This window comes from Colias croceus, chromosome 26, assembly GCF_905220415.1.
Source record: "Colias croceus chromosome 26, ilColCroc2.1".
Taxonomy (NCBI): Eukaryota; Metazoa; Arthropoda; class Insecta; order Lepidoptera; family Pieridae; genus Colias; species Colias croceus.
In genome coordinates this window covers 1,986,168-2,003,786 of record NC_059562.1, presented here as the reverse complement: position 1 = coordinate 2,003,786, position 17,619 = coordinate 1,986,168, and the positions used below count along the sequence as shown (strand labels likewise).

The window sequence follows — 17,619 nt, the reverse complement described above, 5'->3', positions numbered from 1 at the left end:
TATACTCAATGTCATACATATTCGCATTTCAATTGTTTACAAATGCAACAATTAAAGGTTATGTACTTAATACATTTATTACATAATTTCCTTTTCAATAGTCATTTTACAAAGCTTTTTATTATAACCTCTCTATTATATTATCTAATTTTTTTTTTGTTTCTTGTAGTTAGTAATTATTCTTTTTTCATCCCGCCAATTAGTGATTTTTTGCTTGTTTACCTTTTACCGTGGTTGCCTGGAAGAGATCACTATTAAGTGATAAGGCCGCCAAATTAGTTGTACTCTATTCTATGTGTAAGTAGTTATAAGGTTTCTTAACTGTACAACTATTAAAGGGTTAAATAAATAAAATAAAAATAAATTATTAGAATCGAAAAAATAGGTATAATAAATTATATATTTTAATTATAGAAAATATTGCCAAAGTCAATGACCATGCGTATCATGTTGAATTAAAAGTAAAAGGTTTTCATACAGCTAATTAAATATTTGTGTGTCTACCCATTACACAACGTTACCTACTAAATTACTTATCCAATTTTGAAGTTTAACTGGTAATAAAGATTATAACATTGGCCACTTTTTATATGTGTTGCGACAGATAATATAGTATCTATGTATTGGTGTTAATATACTTACAACTATAGAGGTTAATATTTTCTTAAATATTTATTTATCCAAAAAATGCAGGCATGTACGACATTTGCGTGGAAGACTTCATGGTGAGAGACGTGAAGTATATTTGGAATAGAATGACGTTCCAGCAACTGAAGGATATTCTTAAAGCGAATAAGGTAAGGGAAAGATTTTTATTTATTTTTGTATAATAAGTGAAAAGCTTAAGAAATGTGAAAAAAAAAGATAATGTGTTTTGATATTTCCCACTATTTGAAAAGTTTGGAAGTTTTGAAATATGTGCTTGTAGTGATGAAATATGACTTTTAATTGGGTAATCGCGTGTACTTACTATGTTTTTCTGTATGTTTTCGCTTTTCTATTTAAAACTTTATGACAGTTTAATAAATCTTTGAAACGTTCAGGCCGGTTGCAGAGCTTGACCGACCATCAGTGCGTACGTCGGTCGCGCTTGTCATATGTATGGAAATTCATAAAACCGTTCATAGCTAGACCGACCATACGCACGCGTATTGTCATGCGTATTAACTATTTAGTGTCATATTATTGAGTCATACACATTGTTGATGCGTATCGTCAGGACCGATGGTACGCACTGACGGTCGGTGAAGCTCTGCAACCGGCCTCAAGTTCAATAAATTTTCGTCCTTTGGTTGTCTATGTCATTTCTGAGCCTTAAGACTCGCATCGTCCAATATTTAACTAAATTATTCAATGATTTACAAAAAATGGAAGTGCTAAGCTTTGAACAACAATTTCAACTAGACGGGTGCAATAATATGGTATCGGTATAAAGTTAGCTCTTATTTTGTTTCGTTTGAAACATAGTCAATGTAAATCGTAACAATGCTATGACATTTTTTACGATTTGTGACTTTTTTTCTTAGGTGTATAGAACTGTTTTAAAACAATCTCTGCATGTAGCATGATAAAAAGATAAAAAAGTTGGAATGCAATTTTAATAATGCCCATTTATCTTAAACAGACGATGGAAATTTTCGCAGTCTACCTTTTTCTATAGGAAAGACCATCTTGTTCTCACAGACAAAGGAGCTTGACAGATGTCAACAGCTGAGTGAATATCAGCTCCTTAGTTTTAAATTAAAAAATCATATTAAATTCAATAATTACTTGCAAAAACAGTATAAATTAGTAATAGTAAACTATATATTCAACGTACAAGTGTTATTTCATGTGAAATACGTATAATTACGTGACTGAAGCTGCGTTTTGTATAACGTGGCTGTCAACGGCAACGGAAATTCAAATTCGAATTTCGTCTTGGATAAACCAGGGGAGTACTAGTTTTAATATATCTTATTTAAAGATACACACAACATTCCCATTCATTTAACTAATAACACTGCTCATATTTTATGAGTAACGTCACAATAAATACATGAGCGCATAGTTATCGTCTCACTTTGCTTGACAAGTTGGAAGCAATTTAGAGGACAAAAACTAATAGCTCCAGACAAAATATACTTCATTTCTACTAAAAACTACTTTTTATCTATTCACTATCTATCTAACACAAGTAAATTTTTAGTATAACTGCATCATAAATACAATTTTTTAACATCTATTTCACCTGTTTCAGCAATTAAAATTACAACATGCTGACCCGCAAGGCGGTGGCCAAAGACATGGAAAACAAACTAAAGGCCACATTACAGGATTTAAAGGCTTCACAATCCCTGTGTGAACAACTCTTGCTGGAGAGAGAGGAACATGAACTTGAAATCCAGAAAATTATAAAAAAGAACACAAGTTTGAAGGCCGAGCTAGCTGAACTCCACACTCAATATATAGACAGCCAAAACAAGTGCACAGCCCTCCAAGACATTGTTGACAGCTTCCAACAGTGTTCCAATGACCACGAGAAGGCTCTCAGTCGTATCGTTGAGCTGGAATGCAGTTTAATGGAGGTTCAAGAAGATAACTCCAAGCGGCTATGCACTTCATCGAACAGTCTTCTTGGTGAACTGCTTGAATGTGGACAGTTAAGTGGCTTTGAAAACAATACAAAAATCAAGCTAAATTCACATAATAAATTAAAAAAATATCTCAAATTAAGTAGGTTCATTAAACGCACTAAATCAGTTATGAGAAATAGATTTTCATTAAAAAATGTAGCACAATTGCAAATTAAAAATAATAGCCTTTTGAAAGAGTTAGATAGATATCATAGGGACTTAGAACATTATAAAATGATGTATGAGGTAGAAACTACAGAACTTAAGGAGAAAATAGACTCATTAAATGATACATTATATGACCTCAACCAAAAATATTCTGCTGCCCAGTTACAAATTAATGAACACATAAAAGAGGCAGATTATATATTAAAGTTAAGCAATGAAAATATGGAACGCTTCGAGTCTCTGACCAATAACTATGTATGTAAGTGTTCCATAAGTGACAATGAGCAACCGTCGCCCCATAAGACCATTGACTGCACTAACATACATAGTATTCAACCAACGGCAACACTTTCATCTAGTAAAACAAAACATCTTTCCATGCAGGAAATTATTGTGTTGTCAGATAATATAGGTCAGGGTTTTGGCGCTTTGCTTAACAACTTAGGGCATAAAGTTACTAATTTTTGCACTCCTAATAGTTCATTTACATATATCATGAATTCATTAGATAATTTTAGTTTTAATGAAAATAGTATTGTTATTATATTATACGGAGATAGTTTTAATTTAAAAAAACATGACATTGATATAGGATTTCAAAAAATGTTAAAAATTAGTGGTGAGACAAAATGTAAATTTATGTTGTGTACATTACCGTATTTGCCTGGTTTGACACAAAATCAATATAGGTTTATCTATAATATTAACTTGAAATTGTATAATTTAACAAATCATCATAGTGATGCATTTATATATTTTGACTTAAATTCCTGTATAAAATCTTTTTGTATGACAAAGAATACAGTGTATCTGCCATTTAGATATAAGAAAGAACTTGCTATGTTAATAGCATATAAAATTATTAACCAGTCTGGTACATGTTCTGTATCAGACCATCGATCTACTATAATTTTATGTAGTAGTAACTATATACACCAACCTAGGTTAAGTGTTGACAGAAAATTTAGCCCTAAGCTAGATTTAAACTAGTATGTAAGACAACAGCTAAGCAGCCTTTTTCCATTGTACATCAAAATATTCAAGGCTTGGCTAGCAAATTATTAGAAATAGAATTATTCTTAAATCATTATAGTATTAAAGTTTTTTGTGTAACAGAACATTGGCTTAAACAATGTCAGTTGTTAATAAATGTTGATAATTATGAGTTAAAAAGTATATACTTTAGGAAACATGCTATTCATGGAGGTTCTCTTATTTTTGTACACAATAGTGTAAAATGCAAAGAACGAACTGACATTGTTAGTCTATCTGTAGAACGCACCATTGAACTGTCCTGTGTTGAACTTGAGCGTTACATTATTGTTTGCGTTTATAGGCCTCCTTCCAGTGACTATAATATGTTTGAGACAGTCATGGAAGAAATATTAAAGCGTTTGAGCAGAAGTGAAAAGAAGGTTATAGTATGTGGAGACTTTAATATTGATTTACTTTCACACACACAAACGGCAACACGAATAGTTAATTTATTTCAATCATTTAATTTACATAAACTTTTTGATGAACCCACACGAATTACACCTAGTTCTGCAACTTGTATTGATAATGTTTACTGTGATTGTAACTTTTTAGAAAAAAATATTCTCAATACACTGACTTCGGATCACTGTGGCCAGAAAGTAGTTTTTGAATGGGATTGCATACCTACATTTAAAAGAATTAATGTTAGGCCTATAACTAAAAAAGGCATTCATAAATTTAGAGATAATATTAATAATAAATTGCCTGGCCTGAATGATCAATCCTTTCATAATAATCCTTGTGAAATGTTTACAAATCTTTTTAATTTAATTCATAATGAGTTTGAAAAAATCTTTAAAGTTAAATCTTTAAGTATTACCAAGGATTTACCATTTAGCCAATGGGCAACACCTAGTATACACAGATGCAGGAATGTTTTATATGAGTTATATGGCATGAAGAAATATAACAAAGACATGTCATTTCTTAGTTATGTTAGAAATTATTCAAAAACTTTTAAAAAAGTTTGTTTCACTGCCAAGTGCTTGTATGTCAGAGATAAAATACGCAACTCTGATAACAAAGTTAAAACGGTTTGGTCAATTATTAATGGTGAAATGGGCAAAAGCCAATCAAATAGTACCATAAAACTTGTTAATGCTGGTAGGGTCATTGACAAAAGTGCTGATGTTGCGCTTGCTTTTGAAGATTTTTTTAGTAGTGTCCCTGTTAGTATTACCGAAAAATTAAATTCGTCATCAGCGCTTGCGGAGTCCTACTTGAGGGACCATGTTGCTGAGTGTAATGTATTATTTGAATTGCGACATGTGACTGCAGAGGAAATTGTTAAAACTTTTAAAACATTAAACTTAAAAAAAACATGTGATCTCTGGGGAATGTCTGTAAATTTAGTAAATAATATTATAGAAAACATTGCCAACCACTTAGCGTTTATATTTAATCAATGTTGTGACTGTGGTATATTCCCTGATTTATTAAAGTTAAGTAAAGTAATTCCTTTATTTAAAAGTGGTGACCAGGAAGACTGTAATAACTATAGGCCAATTTCCATTTTACCAACTTTGAGCAAAGTCTTCGAGAAATTAATTTTAAACCAATTATGTAGTCATTTTGTATCAAATGGTTTACTGCACGCCAAACAGTTTGGTTTCACAAAGGGGCGCTCTACTACTGATGCTGGAATAGCTCTTTTGTCACATATATATAAAGCATGGGAAAATTCAAAGAATGCTTTAGGGATATTCTGTGACCTTTCTAAGGCTTTTGACTGTGTAGAACATACCACTCTATTACGGAAACTAAATTTTTATGGTATTAAAGGTTTATCTCAGGACCTCATAGCTTCATATCTTCAGAACAGGGTACAAACCGTTGTTGTTAATGGAGAGAAATCTCGCGGTGCGCCGATTAACATAGGTGTTCCGCAGGGATCTATCTTAGGACCGTTTTTGTTCTTAGTATATATTAATGACCTACCTTATTATTTGCAGGATATGTGTGAAATAGTACTGTTTGCAGATGATACCTCATTAATATTTAATGTGGATAGACATGACTCAAACGTTGACGAAGTAAACTCTGCTCTTTTACGCATATCCAATTGGTTCACTGCTAATAATTTATTATTAAATGCAAAAAAAACAAATTGTGTAGAATTTATCCTTCCAAATGTAAAAAAGGTAAAAAGGGATATTATTTTAAACGGGGAGGTATTATACCCTGTGGATTCTACTGTTTTTCTTGGATTGACACTAGATGAGAAGTTACAATGGGGGGCCCATGTTGCCGCCACCGCTGCTAAGCTTAGTTCAGCTGCATATGCAGTTCGAAGAATAAGGCATCTCACCGATGTAGACACGGCTAGATTGGTTTATTTTAGCTACTTTCATAGCATTATGTCCTATGGAATTCTTCTATGGGGCAGGGCTGCAGATATTGAAACTATATTTATATTACAGAAAAGAGCCATACGCTCTATATATAATTTACGTGCTAGGGACTCACTAAGAGATCTCTTTAAGAATACTGGTATCCTCACTGTACCATCACAGTATATATTTAATAATATTTTATATGTACACAAAAACGCAGACTTACACACAAGAGTAGGAGATAGACACTGTTATGGCACAAGGAACAGAAATAAAATTGAAATGCCATTTTACCGGTTAGCTAAAGTTAAAAATTCATTTATGGGTCAAGGTATACTTTTTTACAACAAAATTCCTCATAGTATTAAAGAGTTTAGTAGTGCTAAATTTAAGAATTATGTAAAAAACGTCTTAGTTCAGAGAGCCTATTACAGCATTAAGGAATATATGGAAGATAAAAACCCATGGAGGGTTGTCGCGTGAGAACCGCAGGACAGTTCTTTGGCATATTATGATAATATATACGTACGGTTACTTACATATTTTGTAAAATTAAATTGTAATACTGAAATGATTTAAAAGAGCAACTATGGAGTTTCTTGCCGATTCTTCTCCATAGATACTGCTTTCCGAATCGGTGGTAAATGATAAAAATATGTATTGACGTTTCAAAAGTGCTTCTCGAAGAAGTCTAATTGAATAAATAAATGTTTGAGTTTGAGTTTGAGTTTGAATCAAAAGCTTTCATCTAGTTGAAATCCAGTTTTAATAACGCCCACCTTAAATCTTCATCACACAGACGATCAAAAGCTTCCCGCTAGTGGACAGCCCAGCATCCATGGTCCTGCTCGGCTCGATCCACCGCTGGGAGCTGGTGAAGCTGATCGAGCAGCAGGTGGGGCGGTCGCGGCGCCTGCAGGTGGCCGCGCTGTGGCAGCGGGAGGCCGAGAGGAGGAGGGAGGAGGAGAGGGTGCGGAGACCTTCGCGGTTCGAGGTGAGAGGGAGGGGAGGGGAGGAGGAAGAGCAGGCTCTTGCGGTTCGAGGTGAGGGAGGGAGGGGAGGGGAGGGGGAGAGGGTGAGCAGGCCCTCGCGGTTCGAGGTGAGGGGGGAGGAGGAAGGATCAGATAATGAGATAGTAGACATTTCATGATTGAGGAAGGCGTGTAGTATTCAATGTTCGAAGTGACAGAGGTGAGAATGGTCTTATATGACATTTTAGGATCGGCGCAAACCACAGCTACGGTGGCCAGCGACAGTCTCTTTGTTCTATTTTGTATCGACGCACCGTGCACGTGTGTGTGGTGACCACTTGTTACAGAAGTGTTCGCAACAAAATGTATGAAAAAATGTGTCAAATGGATGTCGCTGGCCACTAGTGGCTGTGATCGGTGCAAGTTTGCGCCAACCCTTAGAAGTTCCAAGTTTTACCGTACTTAATGTTTTAAATTAATATTAAAAACTTCCAGGTCAATTTTTCTGTGGCTATAAAAAAATATTATTTTACAGAACATAGAACGCTTTTAATAAAGCAGTCAGTAGTCATAAACTAAATATTGACGAATGAAGCAGAATTCACTTCTAATATATCACAACAATGTGTCAATTGAAGTTTATTATGCCACCTATATTTGTAACTGTATTATTTATATTTTTGTATATATGCAAATCTCTACCCTATTCGCCTAACATAAGGTTCACAATCGAACAGGTGACACCGGCCCCAGATATGCTGCAAGTGCCGGGTAGCGGCATGACGAGAGGCACTTCTCTCACTACCAAGGACCAGGGGGGACTTATACCTGGTAATTATTATTAATTCAATTCATGATAATTCTTTAAGTTAAAAATTAATGTGCTAATTTAGAAAGAAAGAACGTTCTGATAGAAGTAAAAATATTCATTTTTGGAAAAGTAGAAATAAAATTTTGTTTGACAAAAGTTAAATATAAAATTAATCAGTTCTGTAGAAACGAATGTAACCAGTTCTTTTGACAACCTTTTTTTTTTAATAAATAAAATAAATATAAATAACCTGTCAAGCTTTTCAAATGTTAGAGCTTCAATACAAGTCTTTATTTTTAATGTTATTGTCATTTGGCACATTATTACTTAATTGTTATGGAAGCCTTCTAACACAAGATAATTTAATCACTTAAACGAAGGCACATACTTAGAAAGAATACGCAGAGGTAACTTTTTAACAAGTTTGAAGTCCTTGGACTAGAAGCCCAAGATGAAAATTTGTAAAAATTAAGTTTTTCTAAACCTCTTATCTCTATTTTCACATTTTTTTAGCCCCAGGCCAGCTCTTCCGTCCCAAGTCGATCTTGAAAAAAACGAACTCGTTCACACTGAGCCGAGGGTTGGGCGCCCCCCCCTCCCCCTCGCTGCCCCACCCCGCTGTGTACACCACCGTCACCGGGGCGGAGACCAGGTAATTTGCTTGTAAATCATTGAGATAATATTACTACGTATGGAGGAGACACCACGAACAAAATATGTGGGTAACTAACTAGGTTTTAAAAATTATTATCTAGTTAGGTACTTACCGATGAAAGTTATTCCTTTGCACTTTTCCGTATTGTTTGTGCAATATCGTAACACACCCAAAGGCATATTTGGTGCGTTTCACTTCAAAACAAATAAAAAATGAGCGTGCAGTTACGCCATATGGCGTATGTTGAGCGGAACATAAGTGATGTAGGCGGTGTCGTTTCCATATGTATATCTCAATGTTGTAAATATTATATTGTTACAAGTTACACGGGACCTAGGTTCGATTTTAGTTTGAATGTAATAAGAATGTACTGTACACAACTGCCTAATTGATGTAGACAGTTAATAACAAATCACAGAAAGTCAACAACTATTAGGAAAGTGAGGGTAGTTGGGTCAAACGTCGTATAAACAACGTCTGAGCCCCTAGGCACGATTTATACGAATGCGCCACGATTCAAAGGAAAGCGAAAAAAAAAGTATCATCGCGTTTGTACAGATAAAATTAATAGGGTAAACAAAATAATAATAATGTATATTGTAATTTGTATAATTTGATTGATGTCATCATCATTGTTCCAGAAAACATACAAACATCTTTCTTATTTCTCTTACTCAAAACAAATGTTAAAATATTTTACAGATTACATTTTTTTATCTATCTAACAAAAATGACGTATTCCAGGATTCGTGCAGCATTCGAAGCTATCTTCAAAAGATCAACCCTCCTACCAGACGTGGAGGGAGGTCTATCTGATGGTCTCAGTTTGCCTCGCAGTCCGTCTATTAACAAGAAAGTGCAATTGGTGAGATTTTATTTTAATTTTAGGTAGAAATAAATCGAACTATGACGGATTTCTTACTTTTGATGGACTTAAAAAATGAGGTGGCCAATCCTGTGTTAAATTGAATATTTTGATAATACTACTGGTGTTATATGAAATATATATGGAATAGGCATATTGCAGTGTAGCAGGTAGAATTTTTTATTTTTGGTCATTTTATTCTTTCATATTTTGTCTTTATTTTAAAAAGTTCGTGAAATTTCTAGACCCACAAATTGTAAATAAGCCCTATCCCTAATATCCCTACTAATCCCTCCTCCTATTACCTTGTAACTTGTAAGGAATTACCTTATAAGGAAATGTCATTTTATTTTACTTTACAGCCACGTGAGAGAGTATGTGACATGTCGCCAGAAGATCAAAAAGCGTGGGAACAGCTAGAGATGGCCAAAGAGATCGACTTCGATAGGATGCTGCAAATCGCTAGGAAACGAGATATGGTAAGATAATAATACTTTGTGCTGCTTCTTGATAGAATTGAAGTTTCTGACGTAGTAAATATTACTTCACTACATACTATAAAACAAAGTCGCTTTCTCTGTCTCTATGTCCCTTTGTATGCTTCAATCTTTAAAACTACGCAACGGATTTTGATGTGGTTTTTTTTATAGATAGAGTGATTCAAGAGGAAGGTTTTAGTATATAATTTATTAGGTTTTAGTCAAAGCGGGCGAAGCCGCGGGCGGTAAGCTAGTTTCCTTATAAAATGTGATTAAATTATGACGATTCAAAAGTACAAAAAGAGAATTTTAGAAGCGAAAAGTAGAGAGAGAGTGAGATAATGACTAACGGCCGGGTTCTGAATCATTTAGTATTTGACTTTAAGAACGTCTCAAACCGTGCTAAAATGTTGCTAAGATGTTTTCTTTTATATGATATTGCAGAATCCAGACGACACAGACTACGAAGATGAAAACCTGTACATCTGTCACATCGACCCGGCTCCCTTCCAGCTTGTTGAGAGAACGTCGTTGCTTAAAGTGAGTTTATTATAAACAGAAATATTGTAAAAAACGCCGTGTGTCACTCGGGGACTGCCGCGGTTGCGCTATTACATGCTATGCCTTCAAGCCACACCTCCGCCCGGCGGAGTGGGGAGCGTGAGGTTTTTTCGTTACGGAATTTCTCGATTCGGTCCCCGCGCTCAAGGCCCGCGATAGAAGCTATGCAAAAGCTTAAAAGTTTGACAACTGCCAACTACTACCTTACTACTATCTACCTACTTTCATTAAGTTTTCTCTATGCTGAACAAAATCATCTTTCAACAAAGAAAAATCTAATCGATCCTTAAAATTTATTGTCACTTTGTCATACACCTTTGTATTATTATCTGTTCTTAAGATAGTAATGTGACAGCAATAGAAAAAGAAGAAGAGAATAAATATATCGATATTTTTGTGCTGTCTATTGCTGTAATGTAATGCAAAGTAATAAAAAAGGCAGGAAAAATATATTTAATGAAAACTGATGACTGAATTAGATTATTTATTGTTTTTTTTTTTTTTTTTTTCAGGTACATTCTCTTTTCTCAACGTTGGGTGTAAGCAGAGCGTATGTGACAGCCATTGGACGACTCATTGGTGTTGTAGCTTTGAAAGAGGTATGTTTAAAATTATTTTTTTAAAGGCAACGCAGCGTACATTATAAATTTCATGTAATATAAGCTTTATCAATTAAAAACAAATTGAAAAACAACGGTCTCAAATGAGAACCTTGCGAAACTCCCGCTGTATACGAATTTTTAATAGTTATTTACGTGTCAATCATAAAAGTTCACTATGATTCTGAACATTCGACGTCTATCACTGATATTATAGTGACCCGTAGATCCATTTAATATGTATTTTTAGTAATAGTTCATGGTATAATAAGTCAAATGTCTTGCAAAAAACTGTACACTGACTCACACGCTATGGTCAATGTAAAAAGCACTCTAAAGGTCGTCTACAAAACTGAATAATTGTTTTTATAGATTGGTTGTTGGATTAGAAATTTGAAAGCACAGCTAATCTCCGTTTTTTTTTAGAGATGTGTAAACAAATCTTACTCTCATTTTTTCCTTCTTCAGTCAGTTAATTTATCTAATCTAATCTAATATATATATTATAAAGGCGAAAGTTTGTATGGATGTATGGATGTTTGTTACTCTTTCACGTAAAAACTACTGAACCGATTACAATGAAATTTAGCACACATATAGAGGGTAACTTGGATTAACACATAGGATAGTTTTTATCCCGGAAATCCCACGGGAACGGGAACTATGCGGGTTTTCCTTTACAAACGCGGGCGAAGTCCGCGGGCGGAAATCTAGTATTTTATATATCTTACATTCATTTGTCTTTCTTTATGTATCTTTTTCATTATTTATTCCACTTCCAGCTGCGCAAAGCCATAGAGGATGTCAACTCAGGAGCTCTAACAGCGGCAACCCGTCCCGCTCCCCCCACCCCTCCCACGCCCACCTCCCCCCCGCTGCTCATCAAGGTGCACGCCGCAGAGCCCTCGCCCCCTAGCGATAGTGACACCGCGCCGCTGACTCGGTAAGATATACACATACACACACCCTCACATGCACAGTCATACATGTATACTATGCACTACGTTCCTCCTGATACAGGGACAGTGGACACACACGCCCAATTCACGCCCACACCATTCTCTACTCCAAACTTTTCACCGACGCCGCCTAGTGATAGTGATACCGCGCCGCTCACACACACACATACAAACTTTGCACTCGCATTCAGACACGCTGGGAACACACATACAAACCTCTCACTGTTCACCCACTCACTCATAAAAACCCGCGTTGTTTGCACACACGCACACATGCAGAGACACGTAAGCTATCTAGTATACCGTGCTGTTCACCCACAATCGTGTGCATAAACACACACACGCTTGCGTCTTATACATTACGCTCGCTGCAAATGCACACTTCTCGCTACCCACACAAACACACATATCTTACATACTTAATAACGTCATTTGTTTATTGCATTTCACTAATGTACTTTTTCCATATTCAAATTCTAATAATGAAAATTTTGTTACAGGAAATAGAGAAGGCGAAATGGACCCAATTGCTGGGAGCAAAGAGTCGCAAATTAGTTAAATTATTTCAGTATTTTTGATAGTCATTTTTACGAACTGGTGCTTCGATACGTATACAAAGTGATCGAGTGATTGTGTTATTTATTTATATTTTGAGAATGTGTATTTTAGTGTTCTATATAGATAATTTATTATTATTGGTTCCCTATTAAAAGAGAAATATGAATTAGGCAATAGTCGAAATGTCTATACGTATAAGACAAGTCAATATAGGTTCTAAACAAATTTATTATTGACTAATAAAATTAATGACCAAAATTCTGTGACTATTAAAATAACTCAAAAGACTAGATATAGTATCTGAATTTTTTCTTATAGTACGGAAATCAATATTTTTTGGCAGCGTTATAGGTTGTGCGTACAAAGTGCGTAAATAAGTACAGATAAAAAATATTTGATATATGAATATATACAGCGTGTTTCTTAAGTAACCGGCTGTATAGTCCAAATTAAGGCTTGTGATCATTGTAATCATTCCAAAAGTTTTACATTTAGTATTAAGAATTAGTTAGACAATGCAATGGAGCCTTTACAATATATTTATTTACATTTTTTGAATGATTTTGAAATCAAAAATTTATAAATTTTTTGTTGACCGTACCACCAATTTTCATGCTTATATTCGCTAGCTTTTTTAACTTCTAAAAGTAATAATAAAAAGAGAAAAATATATATTTCGTGTTGTAAAAAACTTCTACGATTATTTAACGATTTTTTTGTATCGAAATATTTAATTCCAATGCTTTAAGCGTAGCTAGCGCGTTTGAAAAAAGTGAGGTTTTTCTGTCTCACTCGCACAAGAGTTTGATCGTATTGCCGTCTCGCTTGCACACAGAATGTGATTGTGTATTACAAATATTGATTCTATATACAATAACGTGCCATAAATTTATTATGATGAAGATTTTCATAAGAAATCAAATGTAAAATCTAATTATTAATTGTATAAGGCTTCCCATGTTTTTAGGAAATGCGATAAAAGACGTAGCTTGTATGAAATACGTGATACATACGTACAAAATACTTTTTATTCCAATTTTTTAGTTTTTTTCGACTGTAGTACCACAAAAATTCGTAAAATTGATAATCTGTAGATATCCAGGGAAATCATAAAAAATATAAATAAAATGATAACTGACATTTCACGACAAAACAAGATGGCGAACGTCAGGTTTTGGCGCGAATCAGGTTAAAGCAGTTCTTTGTTATCTGTGATACTTCTCATTCCAAAAAAAAACCCAAAAAAAGATTTACTATTAATATAACTAATTTTTTTGGTACTACTAGAGGTTCAAGTATTCTTGTCACAAAATTGTATCTAGCTGAATAGAAATAAAATTTCGAGTATTAGTAAAATTATTACGAAAAATTAGTCAATTTAGAACCATGAAGGTTTTTAATTACGCTTCAATTTAGTTCTATTTATTTTTAATAAGATAGCTTTATAAAAGACAATACAATACAGTCATTATTTTAAAATTATGTGAACAAAATATGTGCGTAAGGTTCAATTTGCTTTGTACATATCCATACTAATATTATAAATGCGAAAGTAACTCTGTCTGTTTGTCTGTTACTCAATCACGCCTTAACTACTGAACCAATTTGCATGAAATGTGGAAAGCTAGTTCTGCATAAAAATGGTGGAATGGTTCTTTCTTGTATGTATTGCCAAAGGAAATTGAGCCTTAACGTCTCAAAATTTTGAAAAATAAAGCACCGTCCATACAATGCGCCATAATTTTATGATCATAATACAGATAATAAAATGTGTTTTATCTTATTTTTATGACTTTTTAATTATGTTTAGGTTAAGTGAATATTTATATGACGTTTAAATATTGATGTTTAGATGCATTTCTTTTGTGATCTGTTGCTTTTTAATAAAGAATGTTGTGCGTTGATTTGTGTTGTTTTATTTCTGCAATTTAATTTTACGTGGCTAAAATTCCTTTTATTTCCGTGGTCTTTTTACACCAGAGTAGATCCCTTTAAAAATAATAAAAGTGAAAAAAATTCGCAGTAGGATGAAACCCATTATAAAAGGAGGAAAATATCATATGGCGGAATAATATCTAATTCTCACGAGAAAATCTATTATGATGTCTTTTTCAATCATTGAATTTTATAAATTCCGCTACATTATATCATTAAGTATATGTACTTCAAAACAATGCGCCATCTATCGGATATTATATGAACCAACTACACATTTATTTTCTTATAAACAGGCGAGCGAAGCTTCGGTTAAAAGATAGTTTCTAATTTCATTGCTAATATGATTGAATTAAAGCTTTATTGTACATACCACATTACATAAATAACAAAATGAAATTCACATAAATTGCACAAAAGGGGACCTTATATTGTGGATATTTTACATTTACCTCTTAAGGTGCTTTTCCACCAATAAGCTGCGTACCGAGGAATATGTTTTTTATATAACCAATAGTATCACTTCATACGCTAAACGCATTAAACTTCAAACTAAATGAAGCGATATGATTGGTTCTCTACAAACACATTCCTCGCTACGCTTCCTCGCACATTATTGGTGGATAAGAACCCGTTAACTTGTATTATCTTCACTTTCTAAAAATAATCTAGAATGGTATTCATAAATCGTCATTACCTTCCAGTCACAAATAACTTTATTATAACAATATACCTACTAGATCGATAGATTATAATAAAAATTGCAATTAGAGTATAATACATGACAGTATTATATCTTTGATAGTATTGTATATAGTCTGTGATTATACTAAATGACCCTACGTTCACTAATTTTCTCTACCAAATCGGCTTTTGTAGGATTCGGTTCCTACCAGTATTTTAACCCTTAAATTGTCACCCCTAGATAACTTGTGTTTATAATGTCCAAATTTGGAGGACGTATTGGAATTAGGATAGAAAAGAGGAAAATGAAAAAAAAAATTAAAAATTTTAATTTTTTCTATTGTTTTCACTATGTCACATAAAACGGACATTGCCAATTATATGTACATGTTCGAACCGTCACATATAACGGACATTGTACATTATTCCTGCAACCGTGGTACATGACTACAATGCACATTTTCAACTCTGTAATTCAAAATTATTATCAAATTATAATTATGGAGGATCTAGAATAAGCTTTTCAAACGTCTGTCTTAAAATGTTGGTTAAAACTTTAACGATATCGTTAAAAATAATGGATTTTAAAAAACGGCAGTACTAAAAATCACAGCCTAAGAATATGCTAAGAATTGGAATAGAAATAGTATTACATAGCCTGAGAACTTATCTAATACACCAAGAAAGTCCTCTTCCCATTCACTAAATTGTACAGTTTGAAATGTGTTTGCTTCATCGTATGCAAAGAAATCGTATACCATGCCTGAAGTACCAAAACGAACAGGAAATTTAAATCGCTTTTTTTGGATTCTTTGGCATATATTATATCCATTGTCTGCCTGTTTTTTAATTTGTAAGGTATTATATTATTTAAATTTTCAAACATTGGGTGGTATTTCTGGTAAGTAACATGATGCTGTGGCTGAAGAACTACTGAGAAGTAGGGAAGATTCATCTCACACCTCATGTAATGGCTGTAATTCTGCAGCAATAATATTTTGTTGATGGTAAAAATTCTGACTTTTTGAATCTTCATTGTGTCTCAAATCAATATGTCGTATAATTCCGAAGGTATGGTGCTGGGGGTAAATGATTGACACTGTTATCATAGTGAAATCACTCCTGTAGGTCTACATTTCCTTCGAAATCGACATCTCAACTCAACGCCAGACTCTTCAGCTTCCGCCAGAGGTAGTGAGGGAATTTTTTATTGATTGCCAAGTCATGCTCCTGTAAAATATAATAAAAATAGAGAAAAATATATCAAAATTATTCCGTTGAAAATGGAGGGCTTTTGGCAACGTCCGTTACATAGGACATGTGAAGAATACCCTAGTATATACTCCAAGTTGTCAACGTCCGTTTTATGGGACATCGTATATAAACGAATATTTGTATACCAAATATTGTAAAATATGTCAAAATTATGTCAAAATACTATACTTACAATCGTATTCTAACTAATAATATAACATTATAAGCAAAATAGCCAAAATACTTACAGATATTATCAATTTTATCAAAAGAGTCAAGAGATCCGTTTTTTGCAATTTTCAAATGGTCACCATTCGCGACTGTACATGGCTTTGGTAAAAAAACCTGCATGTACGCGAAGGACATAGCTAGTCTCTTCCCAATATACCGATTAGCGAAGCTTAGGTCTGCCATAACAGCGCCAGCATGTGTGTAAATACTATGTCTTTTAAAACGGACGAAATCAATTTAACCCCTTACCGCATACAAAGCCATATATGGACGACGAAGTTTATGAATTTTTTATAGGCTAACTATAAACAATATCTAAAAAAACTACCTTACATCTTAAACAGCATTTCATCGAGAATTGGAATGTAATTAATTTAGACAGTGTAAATATTATCCATCAGCTATATTATAGATTTAGTCTAGCGCGTGCGACGGTTTGAGTGCGCGGAAAAAACCGTGATTTTCAAATTAAGATTTCAATATCAAAAACGTGAGTAAAGCCATGAAAAAAAATATTACTTCATTCTTTAGTCTTTCTAAAATAAGGTAAAACATTTGGTTAGGTTGTTTTTTTTGCTTTAATCATGTTTTTTTGTACTTTTCCAAATCTGTCATATTTGGCTTCGTATGCATTCCGTCAAAAATATATTATGTCATATGTGGCTTGGTATGCATTCAAGGATACTTTCACTGATTGTTCCAGTATCGATCCTGGACACTTTTATCTCACTGCCAAGCATGTAAATATCATATCATCATCAATAAATACAGACTCATGCTATATGCCACTGTATGATTTTTAATTAGCCGTTTCAGAGCAAATGCGAAAGTCAGGGAAAGCTCTTATTACCAAAAGACGTGGTCGTCTCTCAAAAACTTAGAAACATCGGCATCTCTGGAGTC

General features: G+C 33.8%; 1 protein-coding gene across 4 annotated transcripts in view; it reads left to right on the top strand.

Moving 5' to 3' along the window:
• LOC123703575 (chloride channel protein 2) overlaps window positions 1-14,516 on the top strand; it is a 77,563-nt gene extending 63,047 nt beyond the window's left edge. For all 4 annotated transcript variants that reach the window (XM_045651653.1, XM_045651652.1, XM_045651651.1 and 1 more), the window contains 10 exons: window positions 694-797; window positions 6,954-7,148; window positions 7,863-7,956; window positions 8,450-8,588; window positions 9,336-9,456; window positions 9,819-9,935; window positions 10,380-10,475; window positions 11,009-11,095; window positions 11,878-12,038; window positions 12,555-14,516. In XM_045651653.1, the coding sequence (XP_045507609.1) occupies window positions 694-797; window positions 6,954-7,148; window positions 7,863-7,956; window positions 8,450-8,588; window positions 9,336-9,456; window positions 9,819-9,935; window positions 10,380-10,475; window positions 11,009-11,095; window positions 11,878-12,038; window positions 12,555-12,561 (1,121 nt within the window). In that variant the 3' untranslated portion in view covers window positions 12,562-14,516. The remainder of the gene's footprint in view (window positions 1-693; window positions 798-6,953; window positions 7,149-7,862; window positions 7,957-8,449; window positions 8,589-9,335; window positions 9,457-9,818; window positions 9,936-10,379; window positions 10,476-11,008; window positions 11,096-11,877; window positions 12,039-12,554) is intronic.
• The last annotated feature ends 3,103 nt before the right edge of the window (window positions 14,517-17,619 follow it).